This window comes from Bos mutus, chromosome 7, assembly GCF_027580195.1.
Source record: "Bos mutus isolate GX-2022 chromosome 7, NWIPB_WYAK_1.1, whole genome shotgun sequence".
Classification (NCBI taxonomy): domain Eukaryota; kingdom Metazoa; phylum Chordata; class Mammalia; order Artiodactyla; family Bovidae; genus Bos; species Bos mutus.
This window is the reverse complement of record NC_091623.1, coordinates 90,536,126-90,563,921: the sequence shown is the minus strand read 5'-3', so window position 1 is coordinate 90,563,921 and position 27,796 is coordinate 90,536,126. Positions and strand designations below refer to the sequence as shown.

At 39.6% G+C, this 27,796-nt stretch overlaps 1 protein-coding gene across 2 annotated transcripts in view; it reads right to left on the bottom strand.

Moving 5' to 3' along the window:
• Window positions 1-10,408: 10,408 nt before the first annotated feature.
• The window catches only part of UBE2D2 (ubiquitin conjugating enzyme E2 D2), a 42,685-nt gene continuing 25,297 nt past the window's right edge, over window positions 10,409-27,796 (bottom strand). The window contains exons 2-8 of one of the 2 annotated variants that reach the window (XM_070374444.1): window positions 22,583-22,646; window positions 18,145-18,176; window positions 17,988-18,065; window positions 17,795-17,900; window positions 12,563-12,656; window positions 12,279-12,342; window positions 10,409-11,339 (exon numbers count right to left, since the gene is read on the bottom strand). In XM_070374444.1, coding sequence (XP_070230545.1) covers window positions 12,279-12,342; window positions 12,563-12,656; window positions 17,795-17,900; window positions 17,988-18,065; window positions 18,145-18,176; window positions 22,583-22,646 — 438 coding nt within the window. In that variant the 3' untranslated portion in view covers window positions 10,409-11,339. Of the gene's footprint in view, window positions 11,340-12,278; window positions 12,343-12,562; window positions 12,657-17,794; window positions 17,901-17,987; window positions 18,066-18,144; window positions 18,177-22,582; window positions 22,698-27,796 lie in introns of those variants that run through there. The other variant, XM_005900181.2, reaches the window with a different exon arrangement.

Here is a 27,796-nt window from a genome sequence, read left to right as displayed (position 1 = left end):
CAGGCATGAGAAATGCAGAAGGCCAGGGGCACCAAGGCAGGAGGCTCGCTGGAATGACCTCTGAAGCCAGCTGGCACTCTCAGGACTCGGTTTTGCTTCTGGACGCACCAAAGTCCCACTTATAATGACAATAGTAATAATAAATAACACATGTTGAGCGGGAACAGTGTGTCGAGCACTGGACTGGGGGCTTTGCACACCTCTGCTTTCATCTGAGGTTCACACTCATCCAAAGCAGGTGCTGTTCTGTTCCTCCAGGGGGAAGGAAGAAGACCAGAGAAGTTACAGCGCTTGTCAGCTGCCACACAGAGGTGCTGGAACTACACTTGGAGGCGGGTCAGCCTGGCCAGTGGCTGTGCCCCAGCCCCAGACAACGCCAGGCTAGGGGAGGAGGCGTGTCTCGCCAGGCAAGAGGCCCTGCCCGCCCTCCCCTTGGAGCCGCCTCCTCCCCTGGGCTGTGACATCTGCCCCGCTTCCAGGCCCCAGACAGCTGCCCAAAGCCACGTCAGCACTTCCACGGGGGAGCCTGGAAACTGGCTCTGGCCCCTGAGCAAAGGGGGACCAGGAAGGCTGTGAGTCCCCGACCCCGATAGGGTGGCCTCGAAAGAGCATGACCCACTCAGCCCGGCAAGCGCTGTGTCAGCATGACTTTGCATCGGGCTTTCCCGAGCCTCAGTTTCCCCTGTTCAGATTGGGCGCTGAGGGGCAGAGGCCCGAGTTGAGAAGGGGGTCAGGGGAGGATGCAGCAGCATTTTTGGTGAACAGGAGTAAATATCCCCTTGTAGCCAGAGCTCTGGGGGCGCCCTGGGCAGCCTGCGACCCCCACTGTCCACTTGGGGCCAGGTGTTCATTTGGCGAGGGTCAGAAGGGTGAAGGGGAGGGTGGGGAACTACACCCGGCCCAGGCCCGAGCACTGGCTGGCTGGGGCCAGAGATAACCGGCGCCTCCCGGAAAATCATTAGCATCTGTTTGGGCCGCGGCAAAGTTGGCCCGCAGGCGCCTCCGCCCGCCGGAAACGGCCACTCACGCCCCAACCCGAGCGTACTGGCTAAAGGAGCGTGCCCCCACCCTCCCCGGGGCCAGCTCAAACTGGTGTATCGACATCCACCCACCCAGGGAGGAGGGTCTGGGTGCAGGGCCGCAGGCCAGGCAGGCGGAGGTGGGGGTGGGGGGGCGCTGGCGCTGGTCAGGCCTCGCCGTCGGGCGTCCTGGAGTGGTGTGGGCGGCGCGGTCCGCACTCCGGGCGATCCAGGCCGGCTCTTACTGGCGCCCGCAGTGGCGGCAGCCCAGGGAGTGTGTGGAAATGACACCGCCAGGGCGGCGGAGATCCCCCCTCCTGACATTGGCTGGAAAGTGGAGCAGCTCGTCAGGGACAATCAATGGCGATCGATCGCTGCACGGCGCGGGCGGGCAGCGCGGGGGAGGGGCAGCGGGGCTGGCGGAGGTGGGGGCATCTGCGGCTGAGGTCACATAACACGCAGACCCCAAAAGCGGCTCAGCGGCACATGGGGTCACATGGACACACAATCTGTACAGGGATGGGTTACTATGGGCCACAGCCCCCACCAAGGAAGCACACTCACCACATGGAGTTACTGCACACTACTATAGTGTCTGACACAAGTTAAGGCAGGAGGTCAAGGGGTCAAACAAATGGTTCCCACGGACACACAAAAATAACAATACAGCCACAGTATCACACAACCAGTTCACACTACCACCACAACCGGTGATCCTACACTACACACCCACAATTATCACCAAGACACAAAAGTCATACATTCCACTAGCTGGTCTTAACTACATGACAGAAGGGAGTCACATACTCTGGCTGCACAACAAAGTCACACAATAAAGCAAAAAAGTCACACAGCCGAATTATACACCATCACCTCAAAGAACAGTGTCAAATTGGGTCTTAAAACTAAGAAACAACAGTGCCCCATATTGGCAACCCAAAAGGATAGAGAGCCCAGGTATACAACAGGGCCCCACACTGCCACAAGTTGCATTTCAGCAACTAAGACAACAGATGCAGCTGAACCCCATCCCCCAATATGAATATAACATGGGAAAATAAACATTATGGCACAGGCAAACCAGCATTAACTCTGAGGGCTCTTACAGAACCAATGAGCTACTTACTGCAGGTTAGGCACTTAGTGCTGGGCCAAGTACCTGGTAAGCATTCAAAACACAGTGGGTACTGGGATTATTTTTAATGTCTGTATACTAATTAAGTCATATCAATATAATGATTATTACTACTTAATAACATCACTCTCTCCAGATAGGTCCATCCCTCTCCAGAAATCTGATTCATCTCAGCAACTAAACTAGTTCAGCCATTACACGCACCTGGGAAACACAATCCAAGCATCACAAACTGCTGTACTCATTCACATAGTGGTCACACGTATCAGTTCCCTTAGTATACTGCCACACTGGCCACACACACTCTGGGACTTTGGTGGGGAAACCACCTCCAATCTCTCATCAGGTACACCTCAACTAGTACATAGTTACTGGCCCCATTTCCTGCCTCTCTCACAAGGTTGAGAACACAGAGGGCCTCCCACCTAACAGTGATACACTCAGTTACAACAGGGTCCCCACACAAACTCCTTAAACACCATGGCAAATCAAGTCTCTCCATTGCTTCATTTCTCATATAGAAATGGAGGCATCAGGTCCAGAGCCCTATTACAAATCTAAATCAGGAAAGAGTACTGGCCCCAGATCAAAAAATCCACCCCTCAACCCCGAGACACCATTTCCTAATGGTACATGTGTGTAGGAACAAGGCCAAGATCCTTCAACACACCCTTAGAAGCCACTCCTGTGGTTCCAGTTGTAGGGCTAGCTGGGCTGGAGCCCTCATTTCCTCCAGTTAAGGCCTCGGCCCTCCCAGGGGCTTCCAGAAATCCCTTGCAGCCAGGGAGCGCCCCCTAAATGTTCCACCAGTAAAGACTTCAAACATTCTCTTGTCTGGCTGTGTAGCTGACTAATCCCTCAACCTCTGTGCCTGGATCCCAAATCTTGCCAGTTGATCCAAGATTCCAATACCTGCTCCCCTTCCAGAACAGCTATTTCCCTTCCTCCTGCACGCGTGCACATACACACACAGGCACTCTTTAAGAGAGCTGCAGAACCACTAGGTAGCCTGTGACCTAGGATGGGGGAAAGCAAGGATCCTGGGCTGTGGGCAGTGCTACAATTACCTCTCATCCCTTATTCTCATCCTCCAGGTAGGATGGAGAAAGAGTTGCAGGGGAGGTCTGGCCTCCTTCCACATCATCCCCACTCCCAGGTGGCTGGAGGCTGCTCTTCCCAGCATTCCATTCCAGGCTTTTACTCACTAGAAAGGGTAGCTGGACCCCTTGTTTGTTCCCCAAAAGAAACAGACACAGACCCTGTACAGGGACACACGGGCTGGCTAGGCATGTCCATCTAAATGCTTATCTGTTTTTTGGGTAAATTTTTTCAGGCCTTGCCCAAATGAGTAAGGCATAGGCCTCAAAGGGGCCCAGAAAACATGCCCCAAGTCCCTGGGTTTCCTGGGAGATGCTGCTGCTCAAAATCCTCTGGCCTGTATAGGAGTCCAGCAAAGATGTGCAACTACCTAGGCCAACTTCCCTGAATCCAGGAGCATTCACAGGTAGCCCCAACCCTTTAATATGTTAAGGTCATTTTCCACCAAGCATTGCTATAGGCCAGGTTAGGTCAAGTGCCTATTTTCTAGATGAGAAAACCAAACAAGAGAGAAATTTGTTGCCCAAGAATATACAACTGAAAAGTCATGGGCCTGTGATTCAAATCCGGATTTGACTTCTGTTTCTCAAAGGCTACACAGTTTAGGCTCACACCCATATGCATAAACACTAAGGAATGTCCATGCTCACAATTCTCTCACACTCTCACAAGTTCCTACACACATGGGCAGCCCCCTCCCGCACAAACAGACACAAGCAGGCCTACACTCTCCCACGCCTGGGGCCTGTCAGCCACATTCTCCATGGCTCCCTCCCTCCAACAGGGACAGTGGCAGGCAGCAAGTCCACATTCCCAGGTTTCTGCCCTGACCCTGCCACCCCCCCCTTCCCTACTCAGAGCACACATTCCTCCTGCTACAGCCAGATAACCAGCCCCAGGGGGAGGCCTGGGAGAAAGCAAGGCATTCTGGGGGCCGGACTGCTGGCCCTACTCTGGGCTGCTTAAGCCAGTTCTATTCCCTGGGTCTAGCATGGTAGGAAGTCAGAAGCTTTCCCTGCAGATAGTCCCCATCTTCTCAGCCACATCAGACCCAAGGCTTCCCTCCTTATTCCAGGGCTGAGAGCTGGAAGCTGTGAAGCTCAGAGCTTCACACTCCAGGACGACTCCAGGGGTCTCCCAACTCACCCTTTGGATGCAAAATCCCTTATACAGTTAGTAACTAAAGCAGGACCTAGGGAGCCCCCAGGACTCCTCTCTCTACCACTCTAAGAGTCTCACAATAGGTAAAAGCATAGGTTCCATGCACCAAGAGCCCCTAAGCAGTTTTCCCCATCTGGGGGTAGTAGCAGTTAAATTCTCACAGCTCTGCCTGGGGAGCAACCACTTGGCGGGCTCAGCAAATCTGGAGTTATTTGCATACCCAGATGGCCAAGCCTGGAATTTCAAAGAATTCCCCAAGAAGAGGCAGCTGGCTTCCGGGTAGTGGCCCTGGAGGCTCACAGCTGTTGGGCTGGAAGACTGGGGAGTCTGGGGCCCCTAAACACAAGATAAGATTGAAAAGGACAAGGGAATAACATTTCCCAGGTCTTATTACCACTCCCAGCTCTGTTCCTCCTGTCCTCAGCCTCCATCCCTCAGGTATGAAGTCATGTCCTGGTTGCCCAGAGTAGGTAGGCAGCCAAGACTAGTTGGCTAGTCACAGGGACTGCCTAATCTTTGGGGAAAGGTTAGTGGTAGGCACCAGGCAGAGAAGTACTAGAAATATGGGGTCCCTTTGTTCACATGAAGTAACAGACAGGTCTTTGTGCCCATGCAACCTAAAGCTAGGTGGCAAAGGCCCTGGCCTGGTCCCTACGAACCTGTCCACACACATGCACATGGCTACTATACTAGTGCTGAGGGGAAAAGGTGGCTTGATACTTCTGGCAGACCTTGGGTTAGAATACTAACCTGTTTCCTGTGATTAAGGCTATGATGGAGCGTAACTGAGCTAGGCACCAGGCCACCCAGTTTTGGATAATCTGTAAACAAAGCCAAGCCCAAACAGGCCTCCCCAGCCCAACAAAAAGCCCCTCCCAGATTCTGTCCAAGCAGATTTACTGACCACCCACTTCATGATTGTTACATAGGTCACCACTGCCCTCTGCTGGCAACTCAGGTACTAGCATCCACTCAGACACAGCTCGCTCTCTACCCAAGCAAAAAGCCCCTTTCAGTCACCTCCTCCATCTGAGGGCACAGAAACTTAAACCTACCCAACTATTAGTTAAAGTCAGAGGGTGGCAGGGGTCAGGATAAGCAGGGAAGAACCCAGGGACGGTGTTAAGAGGAGAAATCACAAAGGAATTCTGTCAAATCTTCCCAAAATTTACACCCAAAACTTGAAGTATCCTTTCTATCCAGCTTAGAAGTTAAAAACAGCACCCACCCCATAACCTTTTACAATGCACTAGAACCTCCCCCTTACTCTTTGCCTTATGCTCTTTGTCCCCTCCAAAGAAGGGCCAGGCTTAGATGACCCAGAGCCATTCTTTGAGAAAGCTCAACTTCTCTGGCAGGTCTCAGAAAGCCTTTGTTCCCCTGGTTCCTTCTGTTACACTGCAGCAGGTGACTGAAAGTCCCTGGGCACCTCTGAAATGCCGGCTCCCAACTTTTACTTCAACACCCTGCAAGCAGCCACACCATTCGAAGATGGCAGAGATGTAGAATGTAGGTAGAGGGGACACTGCCCAGAAGAACCAGTACTGCCCCTCAATTAGCTGGAGGAAGATCCCATGCCCCTGCTGTCAAGGGAGTTAACCTAGACTTGCTAACTCAAGCATGGAACCTCTCTCACCCCTGAGCTGGCTCTGGAGCCCAATTGTCAGGTTGTATTTGTGTACTGTTTCTAGAAACCTCCAAGTCAGATGGTCTAAGCAGCAGCAGCTGTGGAGCTTCCAAAGCTACCTTCATTTCCTATGGAAAATCAAGGGTGAAAGAGCTAGCCAAACCCTCCCTACTCATTAACTCTTGTTCTCTAATAGACCCTACAATTTATGGTAGGGGAGTATCCTTTAAGAGTCAAGATTTGCAAGTATTTAGGAAGAAATTCAAATAGGAGAACAAGTGGCTCAGGGCAAGAAGTGAGGTGCCTGGGAAAATGGCGGCTGTCTCCACTCATATCCTTGGAGAAGTCTGAAAAGGAACACAGCACACTGACTAAGGCGGGCACTGCTCTTCTTTGGACATCAGTCACCGGAGGCCTGACCTGGGCACTTAGTAACTTTTTTCTTTACTTTTCCCAAAGTGATCAACCATTTGTTTTCAGTGTGCACCATCAGGTTATCAGGAACCCCAGCCCTGGAAAAGGCCATTCTACTAACGACTCACACTGGAGGTTATAAACAAACCCCCATGCAGCGGAAAACTATTAAACTGCTATTCTGGTGATAAGACCTTCATACCATTCTTCATCTGATGAGAGGCAGTTTGAAGACAGGCATCTGAAGTTTGCTCTGGTTCAGATGCAGCTCCACAAAAAATTCAAAGATGAAAAGTAATCACTTGTCACAGAAATGTCCGACTCTACCTCTTCTTTAACCAGCCCAGGAACAGGCACTGAGAAAGGGCAAAGCTGGCTGGTGACTGTGTTACACTGAAGCCAAAGGCCTTAAAAGTTGTATAGTCAGTCTCAATCTTTGAGTTTTTCCGCTTATATTGATTAGGGTAAAATATGGCAACAATGGGGAAATGTATTTGTTTTGGGATCACTCTAACAAAGTGAGCCCATAGCCACTTTTCATTATTTCTAGGCCCATCCCAGGAACTGGCCTGGAAATACTCAGAGGGGCCTCAACAGCAACCACTTACATTAGCTGGGGGCTTCCCTGTGGCTCAGCTAGTAAAGAATCCACCTGCAATGAGGGAGACCTGGGTTCAATCCCTGGGTTGGGAAGATCAAGAAGGCTGGGGGTTAGGTTAGGAAAAGCTGGGGCTAAGGTTAGGACTGCAAGGAGATCCAACCAGTCCATCCTAAAGAAGATCAGTCCTGGGTGTTCACTGGAAGGACTGATGCTAAAGCTGAAACTCCAATACTTTGGCCACCTCATACAAAGAGTTGACTCATTGGGAAAGACCCTGATGCTGGAAGGGATTGGGGGCAGGAGGAGAAGGGGACGACAGAGGATGAGATGGCTGGATGGCATCACCGACTCGATGGACATGAGTTTGAGTGAACTCCGGGAGTTGGTGATGGACAGGGAGGCCCTGTGTGCTGCGATTCATGGCATCGCAAAGAGTCGGACATGACTGAGAGACTGAACTGAAGGTTAAGAAAAAGTTTTTAAGGAAGGCTTTTGTTTGGTACTGAGAACTCAGAGCCACTTTTCATCTAAGCACACACAAAAGTAATAAGGAAATAGGGAACAGGCTCTAGGAGTGTCCCAAAGGAAGTCTATTTCTCTTCTTGGGTGAATATGGATGTATGTTCTGATAGACTGTTACCTTCATAGTTATTCTCATATTAAAAATCTGCTTTCTCCACACTTCTCCAGGCTGTTGGCCCAGCCAGGATCCTGAGTGGCTTTTTAGCAAGTTCAAAGTTCTATGTTTGGGAGCTACCACATGACAAACTCTGACTGGCTGAAAGTTGGAATGGTCTTGGGTACCTCCAACTTCTTGTGGCTCTATCTTATTACATATAATGAAGATGTTTTAGATTATAAAGAAGAAATGGGTTGGAAAAAACTTTTTAAATGTGAATATAGTATGTTTTATATCGTGATTGTAACAGTTCCCCTGGATTTACAAATCTATTATTAATATAAGAGAAAAAGCTTAATGTGAATATTATGTCAAATCAGCATCGTGTTTTGCATCATTAAAAAAAAATCTGCTTTCTCTTATATAACACCACACTCACTGGAATAACACATCACTTAATGACTGTTTCACAAATGGAATCAAAAGGAGACAGGTTCCTAACATGACTGACAATTTTCTGCAGGGGTAACAAAGATGCTGTTCCTAAGTAGGAAGGAAGGAAAGATGTGTTCATAATTCAGAAGACCTAGGAACTGAAGAAAGTTCTTCCACTAAAACCTACCCCCTGGATTTGTTAAGGGGTATGGTACAGCATATGAGACAAGGCCAGTTTCACTTTAATTGCAGTCAAGGGGCAGTTTATAGGCTTTCCAACTATAGTTTAGAAATAATTCATTTCTCCTCACAATAGGGCTCAAAATAACTTGTTGAGGCAAAGACGAATGATTGGAAAAGTGGAATACTATAGTTTCTGGAAGCAGAAAAAGAGTGCTTCATTTGCTAAGTTAGTGCAGAGAACATGGACTCCTCTCTGACCACCATATCCGTCTCTCTTATAGACCTCCCTGCCACTCCCCTACCCAACAGTCCTCTTTCCAAATCTTTACATTACCGAAAATGTAGAAACTAGCGGACAATGGCCACTGGCCAGTAACAGAGTATGTGAGTATCTGAAATCATGTAGTTTTACTGAAAGAGACTGCTTCAACCATAACTTGATCAAGCGTTCCATGTTGTTGAGAAGCAAAGCAACATATACACACCACTATATTAAAAAAAAGATAACCAACAAGGACCTATTATATAGCGCTGGGAACTATACTCAATATTTTATAATAACCTGTAAGGGAAAACAATCTGAAAAAATAAATATATATGTACAATTGAATCACTTTGCTGTATACCTGAAACTAACACAACATTGTAAACCAACTATATTTCAATTAAAAAAAAAAAAATAAGCAAAGCAACCCATACACTTGACATTCCCTTGTAACCAATGCCTCACCAAGATAATCAAATCTACTGCAAACAAGCTTTTGTGATAAAACTAGAGACAGTTCTATAAAAACCAACGTGATCCCAGATGAGACCCATTCCAAATGACACACCTTTTTTGTGAGTAGGGAAGATGGTCTCCCTCACTGAGCCTTCATTCTGGCCAAGGAATATACAACCAAACTTGACAATATATGTTCCAACCTCAAATGAGCAAGACCAATTGCATTCAAAGGCCTTAAGTTCATTCAGCACCTGAACATCAGGACAATGACTTTTACTTTAGCACTTGACTTAAAAGCACTCTTGTAAAAATATCTATGTTATGGCCTAATAAATGGTAATAAGCTGGCTGGTCTCTAAGATGACCACAGAATGAGGCTTTCAGGATCTGTGCAACTAATCCACGGTCAACAGTCAAAAATTGAATTCCCACTTACCCACGATACTGAGAATGAGGGTAATTCTAGGTTAGAGCTCAATTCTAACTCCTTTACCCACAACTATTAACAGTCAAACCTTCTTTGCAAAGTCAAGGATACTAGAAATACTAATAAGTAGCCAGCAGCTAAAATGCAGCATTTTAAAAGGTTTGGTGTATCACACTTCAGTTCTGAGATATAGTGACACTGAGAGATAAGACAACTTAAACAAGTTTAAAACCAAAAGCAGTGGACATTTATTCCTCAATTTTTGTGCAAGAGTGTAAAGATGCATTTGAAAGAACCTGATGGCTAAAGAGCATCAGCCATGGCTTTCAGGCTAGCCTGATTTACAATTAGATTAGGAGAAGTAGGGGGGAAAACGGTAACTTGCCTAGTTCACACGAACGATGTTTCTGGCAAACACAGTTGTTTACAAGTTTCAAACTACATTTTACTAGCGTCAAGGGAAGACTTCAAAAAGCCACATACAGTACAATTTAAAACTGGATGAACATCCTGCGACGTTAGTGCAAAGTAGTTATGTAGACTCTCCAATACAAGATTGTGCTCATGTTTCCCAGGTTTGGTCAATGTTGCTCTTTTACAATCACAATCACAGAAGCTTAACTTACCAAACAGCAAGGCCTTTGTTTGATGCCCTATGTATCAGAGGAATGTCACAAGGTTTTGGTGAGATGCAGCTTAATTTCAATAATAAAGCAAATTTCTTATGTAACAGTCATGTTCCTAGAATACTGCACATATGTTTCATGGAAATTCTTTTAAGCTTATGTGTTTATCTTGTTCAATAAAATTACTTTCAAGATATACTTTTTACTGTGTAAACTGGAATTGTTTCATGATTTTGAAGTGCAACCAATATAAGTGAAAACATATCAGGGGTGGGAGAAAATCCACCACTAATCTCAGCTAGACAAAGTTCTTAAAATCAAAAAGCCTATTCACACAAATTATATGTAATGACTGTAGTAATCAGTTTATTACACAGATTAATCATTCTTGAACGTACAAGCTCCAGAGGAGCAACTGGGTCTTTAAATATACACAAGTATTTCCATCAAATGAATTGTCACCCTTACATCCAGATAGACCTAAGCAGTTAAAAACATAAGAAAAATAAGAGCTATTAGCTATGTATTAACTGAGAAACCACATACAAACCAAAGAATATGGAAGAGAGAAAGAGGGGCTGAAAGATGAAGGTTGAAGGGTGGGGAGATGTAAAAGAGTTGGGAGCAAAGCCCATCACATGTTACTTACTAATAGCTCCAATCCATTTAAATGTTGACCAGTTAAACTTAGACCTTAAAATACAGGATGTGGGTAGAGTTTAATCTGGTTGGTCATAACTTTCACCTAAGACGTAAGTCCTTCGGAATAAAAGGAATACAGAAACAGCTTCACGTTTTTCACCTTGCTTTTCATAACTGTTTTGAGTTTAATAGTATTTCACTTAAAAAACAATCTCCTACAGGTCAGTGGAGCTTTTCTTCCCCATCCAAGAACACACCATACCCACCACCCCTCACCTTGCCGTTATCCAAATTTAAGTCAATAAGGAAAGCTTTTAGTCTCACACCTAGGTTATGCCTGGAGAACTGGCTTGTCACACACACACTTCTCTGCTAGGAGGCAATGTTGGTACAGAAGTACAGTATTTCTAGTTTGTTGTTCCAAGTATGTACAACACGCAGCACTGCTGTATCAGGTAAACATGTGCACAGGGGAAGATGAGGCGTGGGCTCATAGAAAGCAGTCAAATGGAAATCAAAAGGACTTTCTCTTTCAGAGTTCCCCTATCTTTATTTGTAGAGGTTATCCAATAATTTCTTTAATTACATCGCATACTTCTGAGTCCATTCCCGAGCTATTCTGTTGTACCTGTACACACAAAGAGAAGCTTGGCTTAACATAGGTGAGGAGTCAGTCAGAAAGCAACAGAGTTCATTCATTATCCCATCTAGTAACTCGAGGGGAAGAACTTATAGAACTTCAAGTGAAGCCATCTTCCTACTCCAAATTTCTAATAAATGTTAGAAATATCCGATAAACGCTATATAGGATTCTAATTAAATTTCAGCACTTGCTGGCGTATCTTCAGTCTCTACTTCACTGACCTATTTCTGAGGTGATTTTCAACCCTTGTTTTACTTATTTGGAGTTCAATATAATTCTATATTATATGGTTCTTGAAATCACATAAAAATGATCAAATTGACATAATACTTTTCCTGCATCAATAAACCAACCAGTTCTGGCAGAACTTATTTTATTTTTTTTTTTGGCAGAACTTATTTTAACAATTTGGTTGCTAAAATGAATGGGTTTATTGCTTCAGAAGAACATTCCAGTAATAAAATAAGCAGGGCAAAGGATCTTTAATTTTTATAGATACTATGTAGATTCAGATTAAAAAAAAAAAACTAAGACCAACTGCTGTTAGAATACCCCATTCTCATTGCAGCTCCTTTTTAAAATATCTTATCTATATGCCTCTCTATCAATAATTCAATTAACTATTTAATCTTTTATATTTTAACTTTTGAAAATGAATCATTTTCTCCCCATCTATCTCCTTCACAATCTTATTGAATAATATGCAAAACAAACAAAAGATTACAACATTTCATTTACTATATCTTTTGATACCCTGACCACTTTTCAATAATTCATAATACAATTCTAAAACGTGCAAATTCTCCAAGTTTTATTTTAAAGGAAATTTGGGGTTTTGGGGTCTTGTAGCATTTATTTACTTTTTTAGATTATTCCAAATGGTAGAACATCAATTCTCTTTCCCATTAATTTATAAATACCTACCTAAGACAACTGGGCTCTTGATGCAAAATCTTTGCACGTCAAAAACCAAGAAGAAGACATAAAGCTGTTGGAAAATATATTGTAGAAAAGTTCTTCTAGACAGTAGGAATTATACAAAACGGAGATAAAATCATCTACTTATAATACTTGATGCAAATACTGCTGTTTCCTGTCCCCAACTGAGTATATTACGACTTCGTTTTAAGTGTCTGATTCATGCTCAGACCTTAGACACAAACATCTCCACCCTATCAGACACTCTTCTGTCTGGAGACCATACTTACTTTTCTCTATCTGTTTTGTAGATCCGAGCAATCTCAGGCACTAAAGGATCATCTGGATTGGGATCACACAACAGAGAACAGATGGACAAAAGTACTAGAATGAAAAAAACATATAAATTAGTAGAGGATAAAAGCAAAAAGACTGAAAGAAATATGAGATGCCAACACACGAGAAAATTCTAAGACCCTATTTACTGTAGTGTTAGCAGGTTTGTAAGCTCTACCTAAGTTTACAGTAATAGCAATTAACAAAGATTCTAAGACTTCTCTAAGCTTGAACCAGTAAGAAAGCTGGCCCAAGCTGGTGAACTGTCTTGCCCCATTTCCCTGGTTAGTGAGTAATCAGAGTGGAATTATTAATAGAATACAGGTCTTTCAAATCCTAGACCAATAAGACTTTCCCCAGCTTATAAATTTCCATTTTTGGAAGCCCATGTTCAGGGATAAATGGCTTCCAAAATTCTAAAGACAACCACACTACTGAATGCTCTTAGTAAGAAATGACAACTATGAAATCCAACAATTATTGCTTTCTTGATGGCAGGTACCATATTTAGATGCAATGGATTTGTTTCATTTTTAGTTGAAAACAATTTAGTTTAAGAACACAGAGGCCAGTACTTGTCCCCAAATGGAGCTGGCCACACTTATTACAGATGATATGACGTATCTCAAACAAAAGTCTCAAATTATCTTCAGCAACGATTTCAAATCTCATCTCAGTCATTTCCTCAACGACAACCTGAAATGTGGCAGACAAATCTCAATAGTACAATTTCCTCTGTTTAAATTTGTTAACTTACATATTCCTTTATTGAAGGCAAAGAGGAAGCCCAAGCCACTAATTATATTAAATCCAGTGGCCTCTGACATACCAAAATAAATTCCAATCCTCCTATTCTGATGTTAACAGAACTCAGCTATCTTGTTTCTCTCTAATGTTCTGTAGCAAGAGACAATAATTCAGAGCCCACTGTACTCCCAAAACATCAATTCAGCAGGAAAAGGAATTTATTCATTTTCCCATCAAATCTATCCTACAGAGATCAAGGGCTTCTGAGAGATGAAGAAAGTTTACATGCCCTTTATCATTCAGTTGTTAACAAAAAAGCTATTTCCTTGCCTTAAGAGTATATGGAAAATAAAAAACATCAGGAAAGATGTTTTTTGACTCTTCATTCCTGTTGCCCACAATTCTGGTAGATGGCATTCCCAAAACATCTTCTCTTCCCATTGTCAGGTGTATCACCTGATGCCCTCTTCAAGCACAGAACATTCTAACAGCAATTAGGAAAGATTTCATGTATTTCCTGGAAATGACAACAGGGAGTTATAGATTTTTGATTGTTCATGAAATTATTGACTACAGAAGAAACTTGTCTGACCTATCAAGCTGGCAAGAATACAACTGACTCTTCACCTAAAATTAGATACACTACCAAATTAGTATAAGTTCCCTTTACTTATTGTCCAACTATTTAAAACAGGCAACTTTAAAGAGATATTTTTTTAATTATAGTTGATTTACAGTGTTGTGTTAGTTTCAGGTATACAGCACAGTGATTCAGTTTATACATATACATTCATTTTCAGATCCTTTCGTATTATAGGTTATTACAAGATACTGAATATAGTTTCCTGTGCTATACAGTAGGTCCTTGTTTATTTTATATATATAGTAGTGTGTATAACTATTAATCCCAAACTCCTACTGATTTATCACTCCCCATCCCCCTTTCCATGTCAACCATAAATCTGTTTTCTCTGTCTGTGAATCTGTTTGTTTTGTAAATAAGTTCATTTGCATCATTTTAAAAAGATAAGCTTTAAGTAAATAACCTTCTTCACTTTCTTTCCAGGAAAGGAAGGTAGGATGGTGGCTATCTGGATCTAGTGAAAGGATTTTTAGTACACTACTTAGTTCCTTTATTGGTAGAAAATTAATTTTGGCTTATAATATACTATACTTTCTTTTTCTATAAAGAGAGTAACTTCTATTTCTACAGCTTGTAGAGACTCTTTACTGAAGTAACTAAATTTTCACTTATATATATATATTCTTCTTCAGTAAATAACCAATTTCATTAGTGTCATAACTCAATCACTTCCAATTCTAAAACCATATAACCAAGTAGCTTTACGATAGAGTTAACCTGCTTCAAGTTTTCTGTATATTTAGGTCCCTTACCTATATACTCAAAGAGGAGGGCATTTTGGGTCTAGATTATTGCCCTTTAAAACAGAATATGTTAAAGAATAATTATATCATACACAGAATTTGGGTCTTTCACAGAAATGCTTGCCCATACTTCAATTTACAAAAGAGTCTTTATAACACTAAACCTAGGTACCCTGATAAATCCAAATTCAACAAAATGGTACTGTAGTTATTTTAAAAGATAGCTATCCAGACAGAACATACCAAGTCAAATAAATTAACAACCCTTATGACTTAGAATAACTGAAAAACAAAACAAAACAAAAAACACCACCACTAGGCACAGAAGGGAAGAAAAAAAAGCTATGATGACAATTTCAGCTATCCAGACAGACTCCCCCCACCACCATCCACCCACCCAACTCACCCACACACAGAGTCCCACCTCTCTTGGCCCCGTTTATAGCTAGATTTATATCTCCAGTTACTTGGTAAAATAAGAACAAACAGGTCAGGAAATCACAAGAACAGGCATATGAATACTTTCACAAGCAACCACTGAATGGCATGGAGGCCTACAAAAACAATAGGGGCCACTTATCTGTAAAACTGTTTCAGTCACAACTTTTTAAAATGTGGTCCTTTGATTTTTTTTGTTCACATTTTTGCCTAGGACCCCAGAAATCTTAATTTAATGCCTCAGAGTTTTTGTGCCTTTAAAAAATTAATGTGGAAGGGTATACAAGTGTTACCGTAATTATAACATGACAAATATCCAATACTTTTTACAATAGTGCCTTTATCCCAGTTATTTGGGTGCTTACAAGGAATCAGTTAACTATGCATTTTTGCTGCTTTTTAATCTCCAGAATAATAGTGAATAGTTTTTATCACCCCTACTCTATAGATGAAAACACTGTGGAATACAGAAGCTAATCCGTCTCAAATCTCAACCAATAAGATGTGGAGCGGAGATCCTAACACAGGCAGTTGCATCCAGAATCTACGTTCTTTACCATGAAACTATGTTGCCTCCTGTCTAAATGTATGCATTAAAGAAATGATAAAATTTAAGTAGAGAGGAAAAAAAAAAATTTCATGTACCAAATTTCAGCCTCAAATACCCAAACTATTTCTTTCTAGCTATTTAATATACCTTCTATACAATGCAAGTTACAGTGTATAACATTTTCTCTCTTTCCTGCTTTTATCAAACACTGTATTTTCCCATTTTCCACAGTATTTGTAAGGATCAATATTCTTTTGAATGCATGTGCCAGAACCGAATGTGTTTTTTCTGCTGTTGAACCTATATGTCATTTCTAATTTTCAGAAATAACATTGTTGCAGATGTAGATTTTAGCAGTTGGGTTTGTTTTCTTAGTACAAACAAATGAACCTAGAATTACTGCGTCAAAGGATGTTAATATTAATGATTAAATCTCCTATCTCTTAATACATACAGGCAGACTAAACAAATCTATCTGTAGCATATATAAGCAATCATTCCAATGTACTTCATGAAGTACTTCAATGTACTTTTTCTTTTGAAAAGAAAAAATGTTTAGTTTCCTTTTTAAAAGATCTTTGTTAATTAAAAAGGTGAAGTGAAAATGTTAGTTGTTCAGTCATGTCTGACTCTTTGTGATCCCATGGACTGTATGTAGTTCACCAGGCTCCTCTGTCTGTGGGATTTTCCAGGCAAGAATACTGGAGTGTGTAGCCATTCCCTTCTCCAGGGGATCTTCCTGACCCAGGAACTGAACCCAGGTCTCCCACATTGTAGGCAGATTCTTTATCGTCTGAGCCACCAGTGAAGCCCCAAAAGGTGAAGAATGGGTACTTATTTTAATTTTTATCTCCTTGACTATTCTGTTCCTTTCTATCCATTCATCTACTGGGATCTAGGTTTTTCCTCTTACTGATTTATATATGTTCTTCATATCTGTTAAACATACTAGCCCATTATCATAGGTGTGTGCGTGTGTGTATGTGTTAGTTGCTCAGTCATGTCGGACTCTTCACAACTCCAGGGACTGTAGTCCACCAAGCTCCTTTATCCATGGAATTCTCCAGGCAAGAACAACACTGGAATAGGTTGCCATTCTCTTCAAGGGATCTTCCCAATCCAATCAGCCCATTATCATACTTGTAGCCTATTTCTTGTACTGTATTTTGACAACATTTAATGATGGACGTGAGTCTGAGTGAACTCCAGGAGTTGGTGATGGACAGGGAGCCCTGGCGTGCTGCGATTCATGGGGTCGCAAAGAGTCAGACATGACTGAGCGACTGATCTGATCTGAATCCTCGTGATTTCATGTTGAAAGGTTGTACAATTTCAAATCAACAAGTAAGATAATATTCAGTTCAGGGATATAAAAAAATCTCCAATCTACTCATATAATTAGGTCGTATTTAAAAGAACTACTGGATCTTTCATCACAAAGTTAGTAACTAACTTTCTCTACACATTTTCAAACACACACACACACACACACGCATGCACCAATATACCACAGACTAAGATGCTCACATAAACATATACATTAAATTGATTATCTTAGATGATGATTCTGTTCTTGATAGAAACCTAAAGACAAGAACAGGTAAAACTTTAAATAATGTGAATATGAATTCATCTATACTTTGTCCTTCAAGAAACTAATATTTTAATTATAGTACAAATATTCCTCTACAAGGGCTGTTTTTTTCCTATTCCTGAACACTATCTATCCTTTCCATTCATGGATCTCAAGGCTGGAAAGACATTACTTGTCTTCTACATTAACCATGCTCTTAAAAAAACGGATTCACAAGGGCCATATTCTAATCTATGCCTGAAGAGCAAGAACAATGGACAGAGAGCAATCACAGCACCAAGGAACACGTATGCTTAAAAATCCAACTCTCTCTAGTGGGTCTATACCCCAGATCAAGAATAAGGGGGACCACTACATTCTCTTAAAAAAGAATTTGACTAACCCTTTCAAGAATAAGTAACCTAAAAAAGACACAAACACACACAAAAAAATAGTAGGCTTTATGTTGATATCAAATATCCATTCCATTACCTTTTGAAATAGTTAGTGCTGGAGACCACTGTGACCGTAGAATATCAAGACAAATGCTGCCATTACTGTTAATATTTGGATGATAAATTCTTGTTGTAAATGCAACCTATCAAAACAAGGAAAACTTCTTATAAACAGTTTCATTAGCATTGTAGAAAGTAGATAAAAAACATAGTTTGCATATTCCAGTTACCTTAGGTGGTTTGAAGGGGTAATCTGTTGGGAAATGAATTGTCAAGAAAAATACTCCACCCTGATAGGGACTGTCATTCTGTTGATAACAAAAAAAGTTGGGTTAAAATGAGTGAATTACCTAAACTATTTATTCTGAAATTAATCTGAATACTTACTGGCCCCATTATTGTAGCTTGCCAATGGAACACTGAAAAAAGAACAACAAAAAGTCACCATGAAGTAATATCAACAGTATACCTACACCATAACAACATATTATTCCCCATGTAATCTCAGTTCATTCATAAGAAACATGGTGAGTCATCTAAATTAACTTGGAGTCTGAGAAAACAAAAATGACTAGCATGGTGTAGAACACTGATAAGGTGCTCAACAAGAAAGTTATTTGGGCTAAAACGTCTTAAAAATTCATGACAGGGAGACAAAATTCTTGACAAGGCCGAAAGTTTCACTTTTAAACAGGCACTTCCTTACCGCAAAGGGTAAAAAAGAACCACAAGATTCAATTCTTTGATTGTATCATTTCCCCAACACTAATATCTATAATATACTTCTTTTATAGTACTGGTATAGAGCAGAACAGTAAACTTAAAGTAGATAATACTCAAATTAGGAAATGCTAGTTTTTCCCAGTGAGAAAAAAATGTCCAGTTCTCATGTGTAGATCTTTAGAATTACTGGTATCTCAATAAATAAAGAAAACATATGCTGGAAGTCCCAAGCTTGATTACAAACTCTAGGGATAATCCCAATAAATCATAAACTTGTTTAGTAAGGAAATTTTCTCTTCAAACAGCAAAAAACGGTGCATGTTCTGTTTCAAAGGTGATGCCACTAAGTACAACACAAAAATCAAAAACCCAGTCTTCACTTCTAAGCAAGCTACTAAGCACTTAACATTCACACTAGGATCTGAGCACACTAAAGGAAGCTGTCAATGGGATTATACACGAGCAACTCAAACCAGCTAACTCTTGATGCAAGGAGGTAATGTGAAGACTAGAAAGCCACACAAAAATCCACTCGGATGTCAGCCCAAACCCTTAAATTCCTTCTGATCATCTGTATGAGAACTGCCCCTATGGTTGGCTTGCCCCTCACTGGGGCCTGAAGCTACAAAGAGCAGTCTGTTTACTAGGGATTAAAAATAAAGGGTAGGTATTGCTGAGGCTCTCCTTTTTAGATTACTCACCATTAGTACTGAGAAAAATTCCTCTTAACTTCTGCCAACTAATTTTTTTATGGATTAAGTAGCTAAGGAGAAAGTTACTTTGAGTCACTAAGATCAGTCCTAGTATCTTCAACAAAGGTTCTATTAAAGGCCCCATATTAATTAACAAAAACCATTTGGAGACCTACCATTTTAAATCTTAATTGCATATTCTGCCACACTGGTTATATATAAGAAAACCTACTTAAGAGTCACTGACTTAGGTCTCTCTCTGGAATGCATTTAAGTTGCTTCCATGTCTTGGCTATTGTTAAGCAGTGCTGCTATGAACACTGGGCTGCATGTATCTTTTCAAATTAGAGTTTTCTCTAGATAAATGCCAGGAGTGGGACTGCTAATCATATGGCAACTCTATTTTTAGTTTTTTAAGAAGCCTCCATACTATTCTCCACAGTGGCTGCACCAATTAGATTTCCACCAACAGTGTAGGAGGGTTCCTTTTTCTCCATACCCTCTCCAGCATTTATTATGTTTAGACTTTTTAATGATGGCCATTCTCACCAATGTAAGATAATACCACATTGTAGTTCTGATTTGCATTTCTTTAATAACTAGCTGTATGAGCTGTTTGTATATTTTGGAAATTAATTCCTTGTTAGTTGCATCGTTTTGCAAATACATTCTATTCCACAGGTTGTCTGTTTTGTTTAGTTTCCTTTGCTATGCAAAAGCTTTTAAGTAATTATGACCCATTTGTCTGTCCATCACTAGGTGATGGATCCAAAAAATATTGCTGCAATTTGTGCCAGAGTGTTCTACGTTTTCTTCTAGGAATTTTAGAGTATTTGGTCTTACATTTAGATCTCTGAGTTTATTTTTATAAATGGTGTGAAAAAATGTTCTAATTTCATTCATTTACATGCACCTGTTCAGTTTTCCCAGTATCACTTACTTTTCTCCACTGTATATTCTTGCTCCCTTTGCAGTAGATTAATTGATCATAAATGCATAGGTTTACCTCTGGGCTTGCTACCCTGTTACACTGATCCATATGCTTTTTTCTGTGTGTGCAACCACCATACTATTTTTTATTACTGTAGCTTTGTAGTACAGTCTGAAGTCAGGAAGTCTTCTTTCTCAAGATTGTTTTTGCTATTTGAGATCTTTTGTGTTTCCAAAATTTTAAATTTGTTTTGTTCTAGTTCCATGAAAAATGCCATTGGTTATTCAAAAGAGATTGAACTGAATCTGTAAATTGCCTGGGGCAATATGGTCATTTTAACAATATCTATTTATGTCATCTTCAATTTCTTTCACCAGCATCTTATGGTGTTCAGAGTATAGGTCTTTTCAGCACAATGTTTTTATGCTCATTCATGTTGTAGTATGTATCAATATTTCATTCCTGTTAATCATCAAATAATATTCTACTGTATGGATACACCATATTTTATTTATCCCTTCATCAGTTGGTGGGCATTTGGGTTGTTTCACTTTTTGGTTATTATAAATAAAATTTCTATGAACAAGCATGTGTGAGTTTTTATAGGGATATATGTTTTTATTTCTCTTGGACACCTACCTAGGAATGAACTCACTGGTTCATACGGTAAACTCTGTGTTTTGCTTTTTGAGGAACTGTCAGACTGTCTTCCAAGCTGGCTGTACCATTTTGCATTCTACCAGCAAAGTATGATGGTTCAAATTTCTCCAAATCTTCATCAACACTTACTATTTGACCTTTTGATTCTACCCATCCTAGTGGGTGTAAAATGACACCTCATTATGGTTTTGATATGCATTTCCCTGATAATTAATGATGCTGAACATCTTTCCATGTTCTTACTGCATTTGAATATCTTAGAGAAAAAGCTACTCAGATCGTCTGTTCACTTTAAAATTGGGTTATTTATCTTAATAATGTTGAAATATAAAGACTTTAAAATCACTTTCTTAACAGTATCATTTGCTGTACCTAATTTTTAAATTTTGATGAAGTCTACTTTATCTTTCTTTTTCTTTTATTGCTTATGCTTTAGGGCAGTTTAACTCTCCAGGGTAACCACTTTTCAATCTGAGAAAGGAATGTAGTAGTACCAACTATGGTAGAAGCAAAGGCAAATTACTTTAGCACACTACAGTACTGAACTTCAAAAGTGAAATCTAATTCCCAGACTTCAAACACTTTTAATTAAAAATCAGTCTCTCAAAAAAAAAAAAAAAAAAAAATCAGCCTCTCTCAACTCTGAGCAATTTACCTGAAATAAAAACACTCTTTCAAAACTGAACGACCACACTGATGCAGATGGATATGATACCATGGAATGACAAAACTAGAATCAGAAAATCTGAGAATAAGTCTACTTCAAGAACCACCACAAGTCTCTCACTGGATTCTTCTCTAAAACAGTTAACAATTTCTCTTCCAATCACTTAAAGAATTGTGAGGCAAATGAGATAATGTGTTTAAATACTTGGCCTGTCCTGTTTGATATCAAATACTATATATACTCAATAATACTGGACAGATCTAAACATAACATAAATGGGATTTTTTCATAACAAGTACTTAAGTCTTATAATTTATAACATCTGTTTCATCTATAAAGCAATCCTTGTACAAGGATTCTGCTTTGATTCCTAAGGATTTAGCAAACCAAGACAACAATCTTAAGAAAAATGAGGAAAAAATTAATCTTACACACAAGTCCATATAACCTCATTTATTTTCTTAACCTATACACTTCCCTTACACAAATGCTTCTAAATATACTCCCAAGTATATTCCACTTTTCCCCTATTTGCTAAATATTGCATTTTTGTGTGTGAGAATTAGTTACACAGCCTGCTCAAATATCCTCCATTTTTAAAAGGCTGAAAGATGGCATCAGGGGGAAAAGCTGTCTTGAGACAAAGTGGAACAAAAGCAAAATTATTATCCAACATGTATGGTAAGATACAATAAATTATTTCAAACAGGATTAAGAAGATAAACTGGACATTAAAGGTAAGTTGTAGCTGTCTTCACAAATATGAGTCAATACAAAGAAAGACACAGACCCACATACACACTGCCCCCCCCAATCATACTTACTATTATCTAACTAAAGAACAATAGCTTGCTGTAGACAAAAGCTTGAATATTTTGTCTTAGGTAAATACCCAGAAGGGACAAAGGATAGGAAGGAAGAGCCAGAACAACTACACAGACAACATCTGGCAGAAGAATTCAAAATGAAATACAGTACAAAAGATGATGGGATACACATAAAACTGCACCTTTTATGGGCAAATAAAGGTAAATTGCATAATTAACTCTTCATACAAATAATCTTGGCAGATATATATTTATTAGTAACAGAGTTCACCAAAGGCAGACTGTTATGCTGTTTTATGTTTTAGTATTCCTTTTAGATACTTACTATCATCTCCAACGGGACCTGCTGAACACTGTGCTGGGGGGTCCCGTGCCAGGTCATTCAATTCCTTCAAGAAGGAGAGAAAAAGAAATGTATTTAACATAAATGTAACTATTATCCATTAATAAAACCATCACTGTTACCAATAATCTCTGTCTCACCAGTAAAGCTTTTAGCAGCACTCCTTCAAAGTCAGAGAAGAGAAAGGTAGATTAATTCTTTAAAATATTTGGGATTCCTGAATATAAATGTATGTTTTTAAAAGTAGATCATTTTTGCTTTGTTTGAAGTTTAATGGGTATTAAATATAAGGAAAGTAAACATGGATCATATACTAAAGAGCCACAAAAACTGTTTCTTTGGGTTTTCTTGGGCCGCACCATGTGGCAGGATCTTAGTCCCCAGACCAGGTATTGAACCCATGCACCTACACTGGGAGTGTGGACTGCCAGGGAAGTCTCACAAAAACTGTTTTTAAGTAAACACTTTACTTATTATTTTCCAATAAAGATCAACAGCTGGTTTTTGTCCCTCAAAACCATTAAGTTACACTTCAGATAGGAGTCATAAATGTTCCAAATTATACAGAACCATCTGACAAGATACTGGTATTTTTTCAGCTCATATCCACTACAAAGCTTCCAGAGGTAGTAGGAAAAACTTTAAAAGGGATATATTACAAAGGCTGGTTGGATATAACCCATCATAAAGTCTTGAAATCAGAGATGGAATTACATGTAGTCATGCTCTACAAGATGTCAGCTTCTTAGCTATTTTAACACAAGAACCCACAAACTTGAGATTTGTTACTGGGTGGGGATGCCTTAAAAACCACAAAGCAGGAAATCATACTATATTCCCTTTCCCTTTGGCTTGGTATGTGAGATAAAAACAAACTCTGAGGAAGGACTAGTTTTAATTATCTTTTAAAACTACAACGGTAAAACCTACCATTTAAGAAGTATTTCAAACCTTATTGAGTTATATAAATATTTTAAATTGCAACACAGATACTTGTGTAAGTTCCTTCTTCTGAGTTAACTTATTCAACCAGTCATTACATCAATTATTTTGTTTTATCCTATTTGTAAGCTTGGAGGATAAAGCATAAAGCATAAAGTATAGAAATAAAGTTCTGTTAAGTTTTTTTTAAGTGCTGGGATTGAGATAAAGATTTAATAATATTTACTTTCTTTCACATCTCAATTTGAGGATTTTGTATTTCTCTACAACAGAGATTCCTTGCCCATCTCAAGGAGAAAAACAAAAAACCTACTGTACAGTTCACATTCCTAAATGTTTCTAATACAGGTCACTATAACTAGAGAGCTTGCTTGATGTGAAACACAAAAGTTAAGCCACTTCTTTTGACTAACTTCATCTAAGTTGAATATAAGGATTCATCAGGTGGTGATCACTTTTTAACATATCAAACCACTATGTTGTATACGAGACAGTAACATAGTGTGGTAGGTCAATTATACTTACTAACACTTTTAAGTAAGTGGTAGGGCTGTAATATGTATGTGTGTGCACGTGCGTGCACGTGTGTGCACACACGCATGCACTCAGTTGTGTCCTACTCTTTGCAACCACATGGACTGTAGCCCACCTGGCTCCTCTGTCCATGGAATTTTCCAGGCAAGAAGAGGTTAATTAACACTGCTGTACGCTATACATAAAAGTTTAACAGAGTAAATCCTAAGAGTTCTCACCCCAAGGAAAAAAAATTTTCTCTTTATCTTTTATTTTGTACCTGTGAGATAATGGATGTTCACTAAACTTATTATCATGATAATAATTTCATGATATATGTAAGTCAAATCATTATACTGAACATCTTAAACTTATGCCAATTACATCTCAAAAAGCTAAAAGGAAAAAAAAATCCTTGTCCTCTTCATAAGTCAGTATTATATAATTAAAAAAAAAAAAAGAAAACCTTAACTCAAATTTGTGCTAATTCACAATTAACATACTCATTCCAACACTTCCTTGGTTGAAGGCACTCACTTAAGTATGCTAAGTGAAATGAGACATAAAAAGACTATTATTCTGTATGATTCCATTGATACACATTCTAGGAAAGGCAAATTTATAACAATAGAAACCAGATTAATAGTTTTAGGTGCTAGAGGGAGTTGGAGGGGACTGATTACAAAGGAACATGAGGAAAATCTGGGGGGCTATGGATATATTCTATATTATGACTTTGGTAGGGACTGCAAAACTGTGAATTATACTCATTAAAACTCAAACTGTATACTTAAAATTGTTGATTTTATTGTATATACCATAAAGTTGTTTACTAAAAGGGCATATATTCATTCATCTTCATATTATGCATACAGTATCTCTGAAGAATAGATACAAAACTAGTTCAAAGTATTTGCCTTCAGAAGGAAACTTTGCTTTGGGGGTAAGAATAGGAACTACATGTATTTCTTTTATACCTTTAACAAGTATATTTATTGTCTATTTAAAAAATAACGTACCAGTTCTGACTATACATTTGGATAAAAGAAAAATAATTCTGAAAAAGCTGTGACTATCTGAACAGTAATCAGAATAGTGAAAACCCAGTTAGACTAAATAAACACAGAAGCTACAAAATTTGAAGTTTCCCTGGTGGCTCAGTGGTAAAGAATTCACCTGCAATGAAGAAGACCACCTACAATGCAGGAGACACAAGTTTGATCCCTGGGTTGGAAAGATCCTCTGGAGAAGGAAATGGCAACCCACTCTAGTATTCTTGCATGAGAAATCCCAGGAACAGAGGAGCCTGGTAGGCTACAGTCCACTGGGTCACAAGAGTTGCACATAATTTAGCGACTATACAACCACAACCACAAAATCTGATGTCCCTGCGTTATGATTAAAACTGAAGGGGGAAAAAAAACTGAAGGGAGTTCCCTACTGGTATAGTGGTTAGGATTTTGGGCTTTCACTACCATGGACTTGGGGAACTGAGATCTTGCAACCCGAGTGGTGTGGCAAAAAGAAAACAAAATAAAGATAAATCTTGAAATTAAAGGCACATCTATCTAAATCACTGGGCAGAAAAAAATACCCTATTACATCAGGCTGTTGGCTTTATCATATGGCTTTATACCTATACATTAATTTTCTTGACTTTTTATTTCCCCCCAAATAGTATTCAGATTTGTCTTGTATATCATATAGCAAATCATACATTACTGGGATTCAGAGTAGAGCTAGGACAAAACCCAAAACCAAGCAATTTTTCTGTTTATTGGAAAACTTTTCTGTAGAAAGAGCAATAGAGAGAAAGTGAAAATGTCAGTCACTCAGTCATATCTGACTCCTTGTGACCCCAAGGACTGTACCCCACCAGGATTCTCTGCCCATGGAATTCTCCAGACAAGAATAGTAAAGTGGATTACCATTTCCTCCTCCAGGGGATCTTCCCAACCCAAGGACTGAACCCAGGTTTCCTGCATTGCAGGTGGACTTTTTACCATTTGAGCCACGTGGGAAGCCATTATAGACAAAGTACATATAATTAAATTTAGGGAAAAAAAGGGAGGAGGGAAGCTTGACAGTTAAGGTAAAGAATCCTCAATTTCTAAAGAGACTTTATGGTCTTACCTTTGAAATCTAAAAAAATATTACAATAAAGGTCTTATTTTCAAAATAAACTGTGAAAAAAAAATAAACTGTGGATTTTAATAGAGTTCTCAATTAAGATTTTCTTCTTTGACACTGTACACTCCCCTTGTTTCTAGGTATACAGAACCATTATTTTTAAAGATTAAGGGTTATAGACAATTTTGATTATCTGAAACTTTCCCAAGTGTTTAATTTAGTTCAAACAGCCCTCAAACCTTATACCAATTAATTATTTTCAAGTAAAGTTTAATTCACTACAAACTTTTTTGTCCATGTTGCGTGGCATGCAGGATCTTAAGTTTCTTGACCGGAACTGAACTCCTGCCCTCTGCAGTGGATCGTGGAGTCTTAACCACTGGACCACCAGGGAAGTCCTCAAACTTTTAAATACATTTCCTACTACTATCTTTTTTGGCTCAGGAATATGTTTTCCAATAAAGACACACAGGAATGATTATAATGCCTTGTATATTATTATCTTAAGAATACCTATTTTCCAAAGGATTAACCCTTCTTTAAAAGGGACCACTGTTAAAGAAAACAAAACATTAAAGCCTCTAAGCCTGGGATATTTCTGTATCACAGCACTATAGCAAGAAGAAAGAGGACTTCCTAACTGTGGGGAGGGGGTCCTACAAGGGCTATGCTGACTTGACTTTCCTTGTATCCTCAAATACTCAAATAGGTCATTAATTGCTAAAACTTAATGATATTAGCTATTTAAAAAAACCCTGTTTCCCCAGTCTTAACAATTATGAAGCAAAATATACATAGTATGGAACACAGATTTGTTTCACCATTTTGGTCTTACCCTATGGCAAATGGTAAAAGGAACAAGATGGGAAAATGAGAGATTGTAGTTACTTTCATAGAAAATTGGCTTCAAAGTCAAGCGTTAATAGTTCTAAAATTTCCTGTACAAATCAAAGGTCTTTGGTGGAAAATCAGGATATGAGACGATTTAAGCAGAAATTGTGATTCAACATCAGAAGAGATATCTAGACTAATCGCCCATTTTATATATATAAAAAGATACAAAGTAGCTAATCCAAGGAAAACTTATAATTAGAGTAAGGATATGGTTTACTATATATGTTCTATTATATCATGCTTCTTTAGTCTGAATCTAAAATAGTAGAAATGTCCAAGTTAGAATATCTGAGAATCTATAACTGAACCTCCTTTAAGATGAATGAACAGCAAAAAAAGAACAGCTAGATAAGTAGTAGTTCTCAAAAATGAGACCCTGGCACAGCAGCATCATTATCACAAGAAAACTTATTAGAAATGCAAATTCTCAGGCTCCAACCAGACCTACCGAATCAGAAACTCTTGCTGTTTCAAAGCCTAACAAGATGCATTTTAACAAGTCCCCCAGGAAATTGTGATGTACACTAAATCCTGACTGCCTTTATGTTTGACGAATTAAGAATCAAAGACAAAAGACAAGGCTAGAAAACTCATTACCAGCAAGACTCAAAATGAAGGGAAGCTGAAGGAAAACATGGCAGCACAGAATGAAGAACTCAAGAAAGGGGTGTTTTCCACATTTTCAAGACACAGTGAAGGCAAGCAGTCTGTCATTAC